Here is a 12,615-nt window from a genome sequence, read left to right as displayed (position 1 = left end):
GCTGAATTTTCTACCAACGCGTGATTTCTCTCTCTCCTTCCTTCTCAATCTTCGATGGCGGTATTGAGCCGCCTTATTTGGAGACGAGCCGCTTCAGCTCGAAGTTTCTGCGCGAAATCGGACCGACAATTACTCGCATCGCCTCTCTCTTCTGCGCTGCCCGCCGATGATTCCACGGGCAAGGGGAGGAACGTGCAGTGGGCGTTCCTCGGCTGCCCGGGCGTCGGCAAGGGCACCTACGCCGCCCGCCTCTCCAAGCTCCTCGGCGTTCCTCACATCGCCACCGGTGATCTCGTCCGCCACGAGCTCTCTTCCTCTGGCCCCCTCTCCTCTCAGGTCGATTGAATTAATTCAGTATGCACTGACTCCGATTGTCGATTGAATTGATTCAGTTATGATCGAATTGTAGAGTTTTTGAGGTTTTATTGTTAAGAAATTGAGGTCTCTCTGTCTCTATCTCTCTCTGGTTGTCAATTGGAGTAATTCAGCATGCACTGATCAAAATGTTTAGGATTTGAGGTCTATCTATGTATCTCCGATTGTCAATTGAATAATTCAGTATTCACTGATCCAATTGTTTAGAATTTTGAGGTTTTATTGGATTAATTCAGCTTGCACTGATCAAATTCTTCAGGATTTGAGGTTTTCTTTGTTAAGGATTTGAGTCTCTCTATCCAATTGGATTAGTTTAGTTTGAAATGGTCAAATTTTCTTAGTTTGTGCAGCTTCTCATTGGTGGTGAATATTGTTGCTTTTTTTTAAAGAAAAATTAGTGCTATTCTCTACTGTGTGATTTGATTTTGAGCAAAGGCTTATTCTTTGATACAGATTATGATAATTAAGCTTGTAAAACGTTAATTAAGACAATCATATGATGATTAGATTCTTTTGTTAGCTCAAAGGATATAATTTAAGCATGCTAAAGTGGATTATTGTCATTTCATATGAATAATTTCAGATGGAATTGGCTTGTGGGAATCCATCTTCAATGCATTAATGTCTTATTTGGAATTGTATTATAATTCTTGTGCTTTGATATCTGTTTTTCTCTGTTGCTGTACTAGTTTGCTTTCCTTGTGCAGCTTGCAGAGATTGTTAACCAGGGGAGGTTGATCTCGGATGAGATTATCATAGACCTCCTTTCTAAGCGTCTAGAAGAAGCTCAATCTAAGGGTCAAATGGGGTTTATTCTTGATGGCTTTCCTCGGACTGTAAGACAGGCGGTAAGCAATAGCTTTTGATAGGTTCGAGCAGAAAAAGTTACATTCTTGTGTGTTTTAATGAGTCTGCTAGCTTGATTGGCTCAGCGTTTTTGAAAGCTTTTATGAAACACGCCGTGTTGTGATCACTTATTGACTCTAAAAATCGCTTAGCATGTGTAGTATTTTCTTCATTGGCATCGTATCCACTTTCAAATTGATCAATGTCTACACTTATTCATAGTATCAATGTATCCCCTCTCCATGTGGAACTTGAAATTCTTTCTCATCATAAATGGAATGCTGCAATTAGAGGAGCTGCAAACTCTCTGTCATTATATGTTTCCTGAATGCTTTGTTGATACAGGAAATTCTGGAAGACGTAACAGATATTGATTTGGTAATCAATCTAAAACTACGAGAGGAAGCATTAATTGCAAAATGCCTCGGGAGAAGAACTTGCAGTGAGTGTGGAGGGAACTATAATGTTGCCTGCATTGACATCAAGGGAGAAAATGGAAATCCAAGAATGTACATGCCTCCCCTACCTCCTCCTCCACAATGTGAATCGAAACTGATCACACGTTCTGATGACAACGAAGAAGTTGTCAAAGAACGCCTGCGAGTATATAACGAACAGGTAATTTCCATACTCTCTTGACGACTTGATTGCCATGTCACGGACTCGATAGGTATTTAAGACATTATATATGGTATGCATCCAACTGTAGACACGTAGCTGCTTAGTGGGAAGTGGGATACCTCTTGATAAATGACTATTTGATCGCTCTATAATGAATTTGATTTTATGTGAATACTCTTAATCTTGATTCAGAGTCGACCTGTGGAGGACTTTTATCGCCTACGTGGAAGACTGTTGGAGTTTGATCTTCCTGGGGGAATCCCAGAATCCTGGACCAAGCTTCTTCATGTTCTAAATCTTGATGATCATGAAGATAAAAGAACAGCTGCAGCCTGATCCCTGCTACGGCCAAGGCAGTTTCTCTACTGTTAGCAAACTCATTCTTCGCATGTGTTCTTCACATGCATATTTAGTATCAGTCGAAACTTATATATACGTAGTTTACATAGTCGCAGAAGGCTTCAAGTGTAGTTTATTCTTTCAAGAACATTCTAAAGTGGCTTAGCTACTTGGTAATGGATTAATAACGTTATAATTATTTTTCACAGTTTTGTATTTGTTGATATATAAGAGAGCTGCCAATCTATGTAAGTTACTACTACTTGCTAGTTATAATTCTATGTTGATTTTTTTGTTTTCTTTTCTAGATGTTATTCTCCTCAACAGAATGCCCTATATATCATCAAAACTGATACTCAAATCCAGTGACAGATCAAATTACAATACAATTTGAAAATGTGGCTGTAGTTTAACAGATCTTGACCCGTTAGACGGGTAACAAACAATGAGATCTCATCATATGGAGCTTGTCAAAGGACAAAATAGACTTCAGTATCGCAATAAAGCTCGATTCTTGACTTCAATATTCGCAGCAAAACTCAATTCTTGAAGCTCGTTTGTCGATTTCAAGTCTTACTCCCGGGATAGAAATATTCGACGCTGTTATCCTTTATCCTGAACTGGAAATTATGAATCCTGCTTCTTGATTTGCCAGAGTCAACTTGAAGATTTCTGTTGGTAACAGTCAACTATCAACAAACAAAAGAGTAATCAGAAAAATATCCAAAGAGAGCATATTCAGTAATCTACATAAATGGAGTAGTTAAAATATGACTCTTGTCTTCAACAATTATACCTGTCCATGAACATCTTTCGCCAAACCAGTAGCCAAAGGTTCGACCTTTATCACTATATCCGCCAAGTACTCCAATTGTAAAAGAAGGTTAGGTTGATCCACTGTCGAATACACATCTCCGTGGTTAAGAGCAATAAGCGAACAACCCTGTCCGAATCATATGTAGTAAGAACATCTTCATAAAGCTGGGAGCAAAAAAGCGAAACAGAGAATTGCAAATGGAAACTCACAAACTGAGCTGTTAAACTGCAGCAGTAGCGCAGAAAATCAAGAACAAGGTCAGATGAGCCATTGGCATCCACTTCCATAAGAGAGACATCATCTATCACTACAGTGATGTGATGTCTGGCTTCGTGTGATCGAGAAACCTCTACTGCTTTCTGAACTTCTCCATACAAGGCAATGAGTATATCCTCGCTAGTCTTTCCTCGATTCCTATCTAACAATATCATACAATTAGTTTACACCAAATACTTTATCCAGTCGCTCATTCACAAAGAGATGCCACTACACTACTAAGGGGATGATAAAACATATGATCGAGTACTCAAAGGATTAGATAATCAAATGCTATACTATCTATTTATCCTATCAGTGAAAGTAAACGGCCCCTAATCGTTGAGAAACACATTCAACATAAAATTGGAGTGCTCCACATTCAAAATGTCCAGCAATAAGTTATCACTAATTTAGCATTTGTAATTCTAAACATCAGAAACCAACAAGCTAAGACAATAAAAAGCCCTAAAACTCGATTTTCGACATAGAATCCTCACCTAGATGATCCAATGCAAGCATGTCAAAGAACAGCAATCTCTTATTATCTCTTTGAACACTCAGATTGCAGCCCTGTAACAACAAGCAACCTCCTCTTCACAACTTTGGATTCAACCATGGTAATTAAAAAAAATCCGAGCCTAATAACACAAGCGGAAATTACAATTTTCACTAAGAAGCAGCAGGGGAGGGAAGGTTACCATTTTGCGGAGAACGCGATCGTAGTGAGAGAAAGGGTGAGAGAAGGAGAGAAACACGACGGCGTCGGAAGAGTGAGAGTGGAGAGCTCGCTTGAGCAAGTGGTGCACCACGAAAGCTCCGCTGGTCTCCACGCAGTCCTCCACCAGAATCATCCTTCCGCCGCCGGATGTGCCGCCAAGTGACTCGTCGAGAAGGTTAGGCGGCGGAGCATTCGCCATTACTGCGCGAATTGAATGGTAATTTCTCTGGCTTCTTCGGTAGTTGATTATGCAGTAATTTGGGGGTTTTGGATTTTTCAAATTAGGGTTTGGATTGAAGTCAGAGCATTTTCTGTAATTAATAAGGCTCTCTTCTATTTTGAATGCTTTATTCATTTTCTTAAATATCTCAATTGGGGCAAAACAATATTGTTTTCCTCATTTTAATCAATTTCAAAATTTTCCTTCTTAATTTGCATTTTTTACGTCTTAATTTTAAGATTTACTCTATCCATCACGATGTCAAAGGGGTTAAAACTTTATTGCACTAATTCATAATGCCATCTCATTAAATAAGCACCTTATAATCGTGAAAATAAGTTTTATAAAAAAATATAAACTGCATTAAAATTATAACCTAACTCGCATAGTTTAAAAGTTATGGAATAATAAAGTTTCTTTCACTTCATGATTAGTATAGTAGTAATGTAGTATATCTATATTTCGATTACACACTGATCCATTGATTCCATTCAAATTATCAAGCCTAACTTTTATTTATTTTTTTACAATTTGTGTAATTTATAAAAGACTTATTACCAGATCAATAATATGGTGACATGTGTTACATTAAAATTAAATTGTGTCCTCCAACAAATTAAATGAGCTATTATTTTATGCACATTACATTTCCTTTTTCATACAAATATTCATTTTCTAGCATTTTCGGTTGTGACCAATTGTGGATAAATATAGTCTAAATAGGGTTAGGGAAAATTAATGAAACAAACTGTATCTGGACAAGAGGAATGGATGAGCAAATTTATGAAAAAAGGTACTTATTAAATTGGAGTACAAAGTTTGGTGCAGATGTGTCCAATTTATATTTTAATGATTAAAGTAATAAATACCTCACATGAATTGCTAATATAAATTAAGCTACAATCTGAAAAAGTACTAACAGTGCAGCAATACTAATTATACTATTTCTGTCTCACTTCATTTTTGTGCCAAAACTCCCAACCCTAATTTTTATATAGCTTCTCTTGTGAAGGATAATTTTTTTAAACTCTTAAACTTTTTGTCAAATTTTTATTTTTATAGTAGCTTGTAAAAATTGATTTATTCAATCAGCATAATGTTAATTATTATGATTATTAAATCAATCAATATTGATTTATTCTGGTCCTGTAACAATAATATTAATTCAATCAATCAATATTCTTGCGTCAACATAACTTGAGGATTACCTATGTATCTTTATGGGGCGTCAACCAAAATGATGTCACATTGTAGACAACGATACAACGTCATATTATGTTGACTTTCGGTTTATTTATATTAAAAAATAATGAGATGAAATAGAGAATACGATAAATGAGAAATGAGATTTGAGACGGAGATGAGTACGACAAATGAAATTATTAAATTTGGTGGCAATGTGACGTTATCTTATTTGATGTTCGATAGTGCCGCGTAAGTCATCAGAATAAATCAATAATTTATATAATTTACAAACAAATTTTAAAATTGATCTACAAAACTAGAAATTGATGAAAATTTATAAACAAATACCCCTCTTATAAATAATTTATAACTATAAGTAATTCATAGCTATAAGCAATAGGAGTACTAATTTGCTATTAGAAAAAATATGAAAAATATACAAACTATCAAGAAAATCACTTTCAACAATTTCCTAGTTGCTGTTCCAGCCAACATTTGGACATTTCCCAACACCACCATTTAATACAAAAATAGCATATTTCAACTTAGACTATAGGCTTACTCACAAAAATCTAAAAATTGAGAGCATATGCCAGTCTGTCATAAAATGTTCAATGCATTTGGATTAATTGGGTAGCATAAACAGTCTAAATAGATTAACATAAATATTAATTAAAAAGTCTATCAGAAAACAGTCCAAAATTTAATTTGATGGTATGTTTCATATTATATGTTTGACTTCTGTATGAAGTCTATATATATAAGATGTGTAAGCATGTAAATGAAATGAACAGGATGTGAAACTATATATTGTACTTAGCACTATTTCTTTTTGTCTTTTAATAAAGCTAGCCTTGCAATCATTGACATAGTTAAATTTAATAATTTGTGATAATTTATCAAATAGTAGTATCAGATTATACTGTTAGCACAAGAAAAAGTGGAAAACTATAATTTGCATCAAAATATGTGTTTTAACTTTTTCTCCAAATTATATTTGTACCTTTATAAATCTCTCCATGGTTAACTTTCTTCTACAGTTTCTTATCTAATTTTCTCATATGAGTTAAATGCTACTGTAATTTTTAGACATACTACTTAATAAAGGATGGTGTCCAAATTTTCCTTACTCGTCCGAACAAGTATGCGAAGACCTACCTAAAACTAAAAGATGGTTGGGATACAAATAAAATTTAACCGGTGAGTTATGGCTTTTCATCTTTGGTGTGGATGTTTGGTACTTTGCTGTAGTTTTTGGTTTGTCGTGTGTTTCTTTTGGGCTGGCTTTGTTTGCGGTGGTTATAGGTTCTGATTGGTATGATGTTTTGTGGCGTTTCTTTGCTTTTGGGGAGTTTTAGATTTTGTTCAAGTTTTGTACTCCTTTGCTCACCGTGTCGGGATATTTAAATAAAATTGGGATATTTAAATATTCAAAAAATGAATCTACATAGAACTGTATATGTAGTGTTTAAAATGAATAATATTTGTTATAATTACTCTTAATATTGTTATAGAATCATGTTGTGATAAAAGTTGTATTTGAAAGAAAATGAAAGTTTAATACCGATGTTCACATAATTTAAATATCCATGTCATAAATCTTTATAACAAGGTTGCCAAAATTCTTGTAAATTGTAGTAGTACTCTATTTTTTTAATTAAATATTTGAAGTAGATATGTCAAACAATTGGTCTTAAGCACCTGGAATCTCTCACCAAAGTAAGCGGCGAAATATTTTAACAAGACCACAAAATATGGCTTTAGGCTTTGTTTCTTTACCCTCCTTTCTTTAATCCAACTATATAATATATTTGAAAAAATGCAGAGTCTTAAACATTTAATTAAAGTCAAAATATATGCTCCACCGCCAATTATAAAGACTGTAAAACTACAACAAATTCAAAATTTGGAATTTAATTCTATTTTTCATCCATTATTTATTGCCAGAAACAATCGTCGTATCACCGTTGTCTCTCTATTCTATCAATGACGTTTTATATTACAATGACCATATGAGTTATATTTCTTACATGTCAACATGTGTAATTATAAATGTACATACGTAATAGATGTACTATGGTATCAACTACATTCAATTAAATTAACTACTTAAGCTTCTATTGAGTTCAAAAAATTGTGTAATATATGCAAAAGTCTTAATTGTAAAATTTATGAGCTAGGAGAGAAAATTTGTGTTTATGAAGAATGATGACCACCCAAAATAGGAGATGACTAATTATGTAGACAATTGTAAATTTAAAAAAATAAGAATAAAAACTGTGGACGAAATGAGTATGATATAATTGTAACTGATATACAATAATTTTAATAAAAAAAACACGGTTTTGACCATAATATTATTCAGAAATTATATATCATCGTGTATGTCGTCATTGCATACAAAAATGTTGGCCTAAAAAGTATCCCATATATATTTAAATTTTAAATGTCAATTTTTTTCTCATTGAATTAGGATGAATGAAATCATTATTCTATTTCCAAATTTATTTCACTAGTTCATGTAGAATAATTGTTCTTATAATATTGCATAATATAATTGCAATTATATTTAAAAATTGAAATACAAGACAAAAAGAATAATATGTGCACCATTTGGCATTAAAACTGTTGGTGGCAAAAGACAACCCTGCCCTCACCATTTGGCTGGAAACAGAAGATATGTGGAGGACATAACTGTCCTTTCAGTTGTATTACCCTTGCCAGCCCACTGAGTGATATGGAGTACTTGGTACTGATAAATTTTCTGAATTAAATAAATAAAAAGCCCCTTTGTTTTCAGAGTATTTAGGATTTGTGCCCTGAAATTTTATGTTATTACAACTTATGCACAAGATGAAAAGAGTGAAAAGAATTTAGATAAGAGTATTCTCCGGTGGCAGACTTCCCACTAGGACTTCCACTAAGACTTTCTACAAAAACTTTCTGTCACGTCATCACTAGAACTTCTCATTCCACTGAAACATCACTAGGACTTTCCCTGCACTAGGACTTCCCACTAGGACTTCCCGTAATTAAATTCACAATTATTCAATTTACGGAATTAAAATTTCGACACGAGCCGTATTTATAGAGTTTAAAAAAAATTGAATTTTAACTCAGACGTCCGACCGTGACGTCCGACTGACGCCACAATGGCGGACGTCCGGTCGAACGTCGCGCGGATATCCGAGGATATCCGACGTCCTCACGGGACGTCCATGTCCGGCCTTTTCCTTCACAATGCTCTAACCTGTATTTTTCTTGATTCATGCCCTAAAATTATTTGAACTAAAAAATGTTTATAATCTTTTATACTACAATCATTTTATCTAGTACCAGTAGTATTTTATATCGGTGACAATTTATCGTAAATATTTTGATTATTTATATTTGCTGGTTGGGTTGAGAAAAATGAGTAGTGTTAAAATTCATAGTTTTTACTACCGATTTTTAAAGTTACGATACGAACTAGAATTTGACATAAATTTATTACTCCACTTTTCTGGTAATTTACTCTACGAAAACAAAAAACAAAATGTGTACCAAATGTCAATTTTGAAGAGTCTATGGGCTGGTTAAGAATAAGGCAAGATAAAGGGGACCAACAAAGCAAAAATAAACCAAGGGCGAAAAGGCATAAACTAAAAGACCCTTGTCTGAATTCTAACTTCACTCTCTCTCTCTCCCTCCCTCCCTCCCTCAAATCGCGTTTGGTGTCCCTTTCTTGGCCCCCCACTCCTTCTCGACTTCTCAATTTCTCCCCTTTTTCTTTTTCTCCTTTTCGCAGCTGTTAATTCTCATCTAGAGCTCGCATTATAGTGAGAGGGAGAGAGGGAGAGAGCTGAGAAATGGGGTGGTTCCTTTGTTCTGGAAAATCGAAGAAGAGAGTGAAGAAAGAACATGATAAGAAGTGTGATGATCAGATCCCTTCAGGTACAGATGTTTGTACAAGTGGATTTTAGAGGAAATTTATTTGGGATTTTGTTCATTTGGTGTGTCAGAATTCTGGTTTCTCTTTATCCCCTTTATTTTTAATTGGTGTGTTTGAAATTTTTTATTTGATTGTGGGGTTTTTTATTTTTCAGCATTTTTCATGTAAAAAAATGTGCCAGGTTCGATCGTATTGGAAGGATTTTGGGGTTATGCAATTTCTTGATCCAACTTTTTTGGTGGAAAGAGCTTTTTTTAGTGCCTTTGATTGTATTTTGATGGGGTTTATGTGAGCTTTAGTTTTCCCCCCTTTTTGGGTGGGTTATATAATGAGTAAGTAGGTTTGTAGCTTTATGAGAGAATTAGGCTAATTATGATTAGTAATTTATGTGTAAAGATTGAATCTTTGATTGTTTTGATGGGGTTTATGTGAGTTTTAGTTTTACCATTTTTTGGAGGTATGTAAGGAGCTAAGTAGGTTTGTAGCTTTATGGGAAAATTAGGCTAATTGTGAATTGGTAATTTCTGTGTAAATGTTGAATCTTTACTTATATTGAGTGATAATATAAGCTTGTTGAGTTGTATTTTTCTGGTGTCTATGGTTTTGATGGTTTGAGTCATTCTCTCTCTTCATTGGGTAGCTCTTGACTCTTGTGTAAGTTGATCAACCTGTCAAAGTATCGAAATTACTAGCTTAGCTCATGTTAAAATTTCTGGATTATGTCTATGTAGTTGCCTCTCGAATGGCGTAGTTGGATTGACTTGAGATCAGTTGTGATGAGCCTGGAAGTTACGGAGTCTTTGTTGTTCCTTCATGATTTATCATGTGTGACTTTAGTACATAATTTAGTCATTATTCATTTTGGTCACTCTTTGAAGTTACAATTGTCGTTGTGGGCGGATATAGTTGCAGTGAGGTTTACGATTCTGTTATGATTTATTTTGGTTGCCCTTTCCACTTCTTAAGCTCTAGAGGGTATTGAATCAGTTGTGTTGATTGTCGAAGGTTATATCCGTTTCAGTTGCATTATAGTGTCTCTACAACGTTGAATTGTGTTACAGACTTACTAATGTACTTAATAACTAGGATGCGTTGATTTTGAATTTCGAAACCTGTTGTTGCATTCACATGTATTGTATGTTGTTAATACTTCTCCGGCTGTTCATATCATTTAGTTCGCTGTATGTCCTTGCGTTTTCATATTGATATTGACTCTTTATGTTACCTTATGGCAGAAAAACTTAAGGCGAATCCATTGTTTGATGTAAAGAAGGAACCTTCTAAAGATGGAGGGTCTGGTCACATTGCTGCTCACACGTTTACCTTCCGTGAGTTGGCCACTGCTGCCAAAAACTTTAGACCAGATTGTCTTTTAGGCGAAGGTGGATTTGGTAGAGTGTATAAAGGACGACTAGAAAGCACCAACCAGGTTATTCTTTCATCAGTCGAATCGACTAATTTATGTTTATTTCGTTGCAACATTTTCAAATGACACGAATCCTCTGTGCTGTGTTCTGTAGGTCGTGGCTATAAAGCAACTTGACCGCAATGGTTTGCAAGGAAACAGGGAATTTCTTGTTGAGGTCTTGATGTTAAGTCTACTTCATCACCCGAACTTAGTGAACTTGATCGGATACTGTGCTGATGGAGATCAGAGGCTCTTGGTATATGAATTCATGCCATTAGGATCGTTGGAAGACCATCTACACGGTATGCGTTACAAATTCTTTAAAACTAGATGTGCACGTTTTACACGATACACGAAATATCTATTTTATTTGTGCCTAAAGCTAATGTGTCGTATGTGCAGACCTTCCACCAGATAAGAAACGTCTAGATTGGAATACGAGAATGAAAATAGCTGCCGGGGCAGCAAAGGGTTTGGAGTATTTGCACGATAAAGCAAACCCGCCTGTTATATATCGAGATCTAAAGTGTTCAAATATCTTACTCGACGAAGATTATCATCCCAAGTTGTCTGATTTTGGGTTGGCCAAATTAGGCCCTGTTGGTGACAAGACACATGTGTCCACTAGAGTGATGGGAACCTACGGTTATTGTGCACCGGAATACGCCATGACGGGACAGCTCACTTTAAAATCCGATGTCTATAGTTTTGGAGTCGTCCTTCTCGAAATCATTACAGGGAGAAAGGCCATTGACAATTCAAGAGCTGCTGGTGAACACAATCTTGTTGCTTGGGTAAGACATTTCTCCGCCATCTCGTTTTTACTATATAACGGAGAAACGCATCAACTGACTATGTGAGTCCCCGTGCTTCCCTTTTGCAGGCTCGGCCTCTATTTAAAGACCGTAGGAAGTTCTCACAAATGGCCGATCCCACGCTCCAAGGCCAGTATCCGGCGAGGGGACTGTACCAAGCTCTCGCCGTCGCAGCAATGTGTGTACAGGAGCAACCAAATATGCGGCCTCTAATGGCGGATGTGGTGACGGCCTTGACTTATCTTGCTTCGCAGAAATATGACCCCGAGACTCAGCCCGTGCAGAGGCCGAGCTCGAGCTCCTCGACTCCAAGAATGCGAAGAGAGTCGCGATGATAAGCTGCTCAAGATTCCTATGCCATGAAGAAAGGTTTGTATGAACCAATGTGAGCCCCCCCTTGAGAATGGATGAGTATAGTGAAGTTTTCGATCCTCTCGATTATCGGAAGCTGCATCTCGAAGGGTGCTGTTACGGAGTTTGGATTCGTCTAGAGGTGTCGTTGGTCGTCGTCTTTAGTTATGGAGAAGAAGGTGGTGAAGCTCCCCACCCAAACCATGTTGTTTTTGTGAAGATTTTCCCTTTTATTGTATGTAGGCTTTTCTTGATCCTTTGGTTTTCGTTCTCTCTTCTTTTTGCCTAATTCCTCTTTTTCAGACCTATCTCTAATGTGTACTTGAAGATTTCAGGAATTTGAGATGAGAGATCTTGTAATTTAAATATGTTAATACGAATGGGTATAAACATCATATTGCTTGAATTATTTGTTAGCATTTTTTATTTCCAAAAAGAAGTATTTGCTTGTAAATTCTTAATTTTTTTGCCGAATTTTGGTTCTACATATAGCTATAAAAATTGTGTTTACTATTTTTTGAACTATTGATTTGTTGCAAGTCTATAACTAATCAAAATTTTGTAGTGAAACACTTGTGTTTGTAGTACTAAAATTTAGTTGTATATTTCTCGTTTCTTGCTCCTAATCTAATCTCATTCTTTCTTAATAGACTCTAATCAACAATGAAACTATTTAATTTTGTATAATATGATGTCGTTTCACTATCAATGATATAACATCGTCTTAGTTG

The 12,615-nt window shown here is 35.5% G+C and overlaps 3 protein-coding genes across 3 annotated transcripts in view; 2 read left to right on the top strand and 1 right to left on the bottom strand.

The window, feature by feature from the left end:
- LOC125214431 (probable adenylate kinase 6, chloroplastic) overlaps nucleotides 1-2,488 on the top strand; it is a 2,680-nt gene extending 192 nt beyond the window's left edge. Inside the window, exons 2-5 of the mRNA XM_048115456.1 lie at nucleotides 1-336; nucleotides 1,083-1,223; nucleotides 1,567-1,839; nucleotides 2,035-2,488. Of these exons, the coding sequence (XP_047971413.1) occupies nucleotides 55-336; nucleotides 1,083-1,223; nucleotides 1,567-1,839; nucleotides 2,035-2,178 (840 nt within the window). The 5' untranslated portion in view covers nucleotides 1-54 and the 3' untranslated portion in view covers nucleotides 2,179-2,488. The remainder of the gene's footprint in view (nucleotides 337-1,082; nucleotides 1,224-1,566; nucleotides 1,840-2,034) is intronic.
- Nucleotides 2,489-2,547: 59 nt separating this feature from the next.
- On the bottom strand, nucleotides 2,548-4,291 carry LOC125214430 (elongator complex protein 6). Its single transcript, XM_048115455.1, has 5 exons — nucleotides 3,955-4,291; nucleotides 3,754-3,826; nucleotides 3,208-3,416; nucleotides 2,978-3,124; nucleotides 2,548-2,870 (listed from the first exon to the last, which is right to left on the bottom strand). The coding sequence occupies exons 1-5, from the start codon at nucleotides 4,171-4,173 to the stop codon at nucleotides 2,748-2,750; spliced, it is 771 nt and encodes a 256-aa protein (XP_047971412.1). The 5' UTR covers nucleotides 4,174-4,291; the 3' UTR covers nucleotides 2,548-2,747.
- A 4,763-nt stretch (nucleotides 4,292-9,054) lies between these two features.
- On the top strand, nucleotides 9,055-12,290 carry LOC125214288 (probable serine/threonine-protein kinase PBL7). Its single transcript, XM_048115231.1, has 5 exons — nucleotides 9,055-9,312; nucleotides 10,546-10,739; nucleotides 10,831-11,020; nucleotides 11,121-11,512; nucleotides 11,602-12,290. Exons 1-5 carry the CDS (start codon nucleotides 9,228-9,230, stop codon nucleotides 11,866-11,868), a joined length of 1,128 nt encoding a protein of 375 aa, XP_047971188.1. The 5' UTR covers nucleotides 9,055-9,227; the 3' UTR covers nucleotides 11,869-12,290.
- Nucleotides 12,291-12,615: the final 325 nt, after the last annotated feature.

The sequence above is a fragment of the Salvia hispanica genome, chromosome 3, assembly GCF_023119035.1.
Source record: "Salvia hispanica cultivar TCC Black 2014 chromosome 3, UniMelb_Shisp_WGS_1.0, whole genome shotgun sequence".
Lineage (NCBI taxonomy): Eukaryota > Viridiplantae > Streptophyta > Magnoliopsida > Lamiales > Lamiaceae > Salvia > Salvia hispanica.
Note: the sequence above shows the minus strand (reverse complement) of the source record. Positions and strands in the feature narration are given on the sequence as shown.

Bases quoted from the DNA above. Each gene is read 5' to 3' on its own strand.
- LOC125214430 (XM_048115455.1), bottom strand. From the start codon at position 4,173: ATGGCGAATGCTCCGCCGCCTAACCTTCTCGACGAGTCACTTGGCGGC. The intron at 3,827-3,954 runs GTAACCTTCCCT...TTGTTGTTACAG, and splicing joins ATCGCGTTCTCCGCAAAATG to GGCTGCAATCTGAGTGTTCA. The intron at 2,871-2,977 runs GTATAATTGTTG...GTTTGTTGATAG, and splicing joins CGAAAGATGTTCATGGACAG to TTGACTGTTACCAACAGAAA.
- LOC125214288 (XM_048115231.1), top strand. From the start codon at position 9,228: ATGGGGTGGTTCCTTTGTTCTGGAAAATCGAAGAAGAGAGTGAAGAAA. The intron at 9,313-10,545 runs GTACAGATGTTT...ACCTTATGGCAG, and splicing joins TGATGATCAGATCCCTTCAG to AAAAACTTAAGGCGAATCCA. The intron at 11,513-11,601 runs GTAAGACATTTC...TCCCTTTTGCAG, and splicing joins AACACAATCTTGTTGCTTGG to GCTCGGCCTCTATTTAAAGA.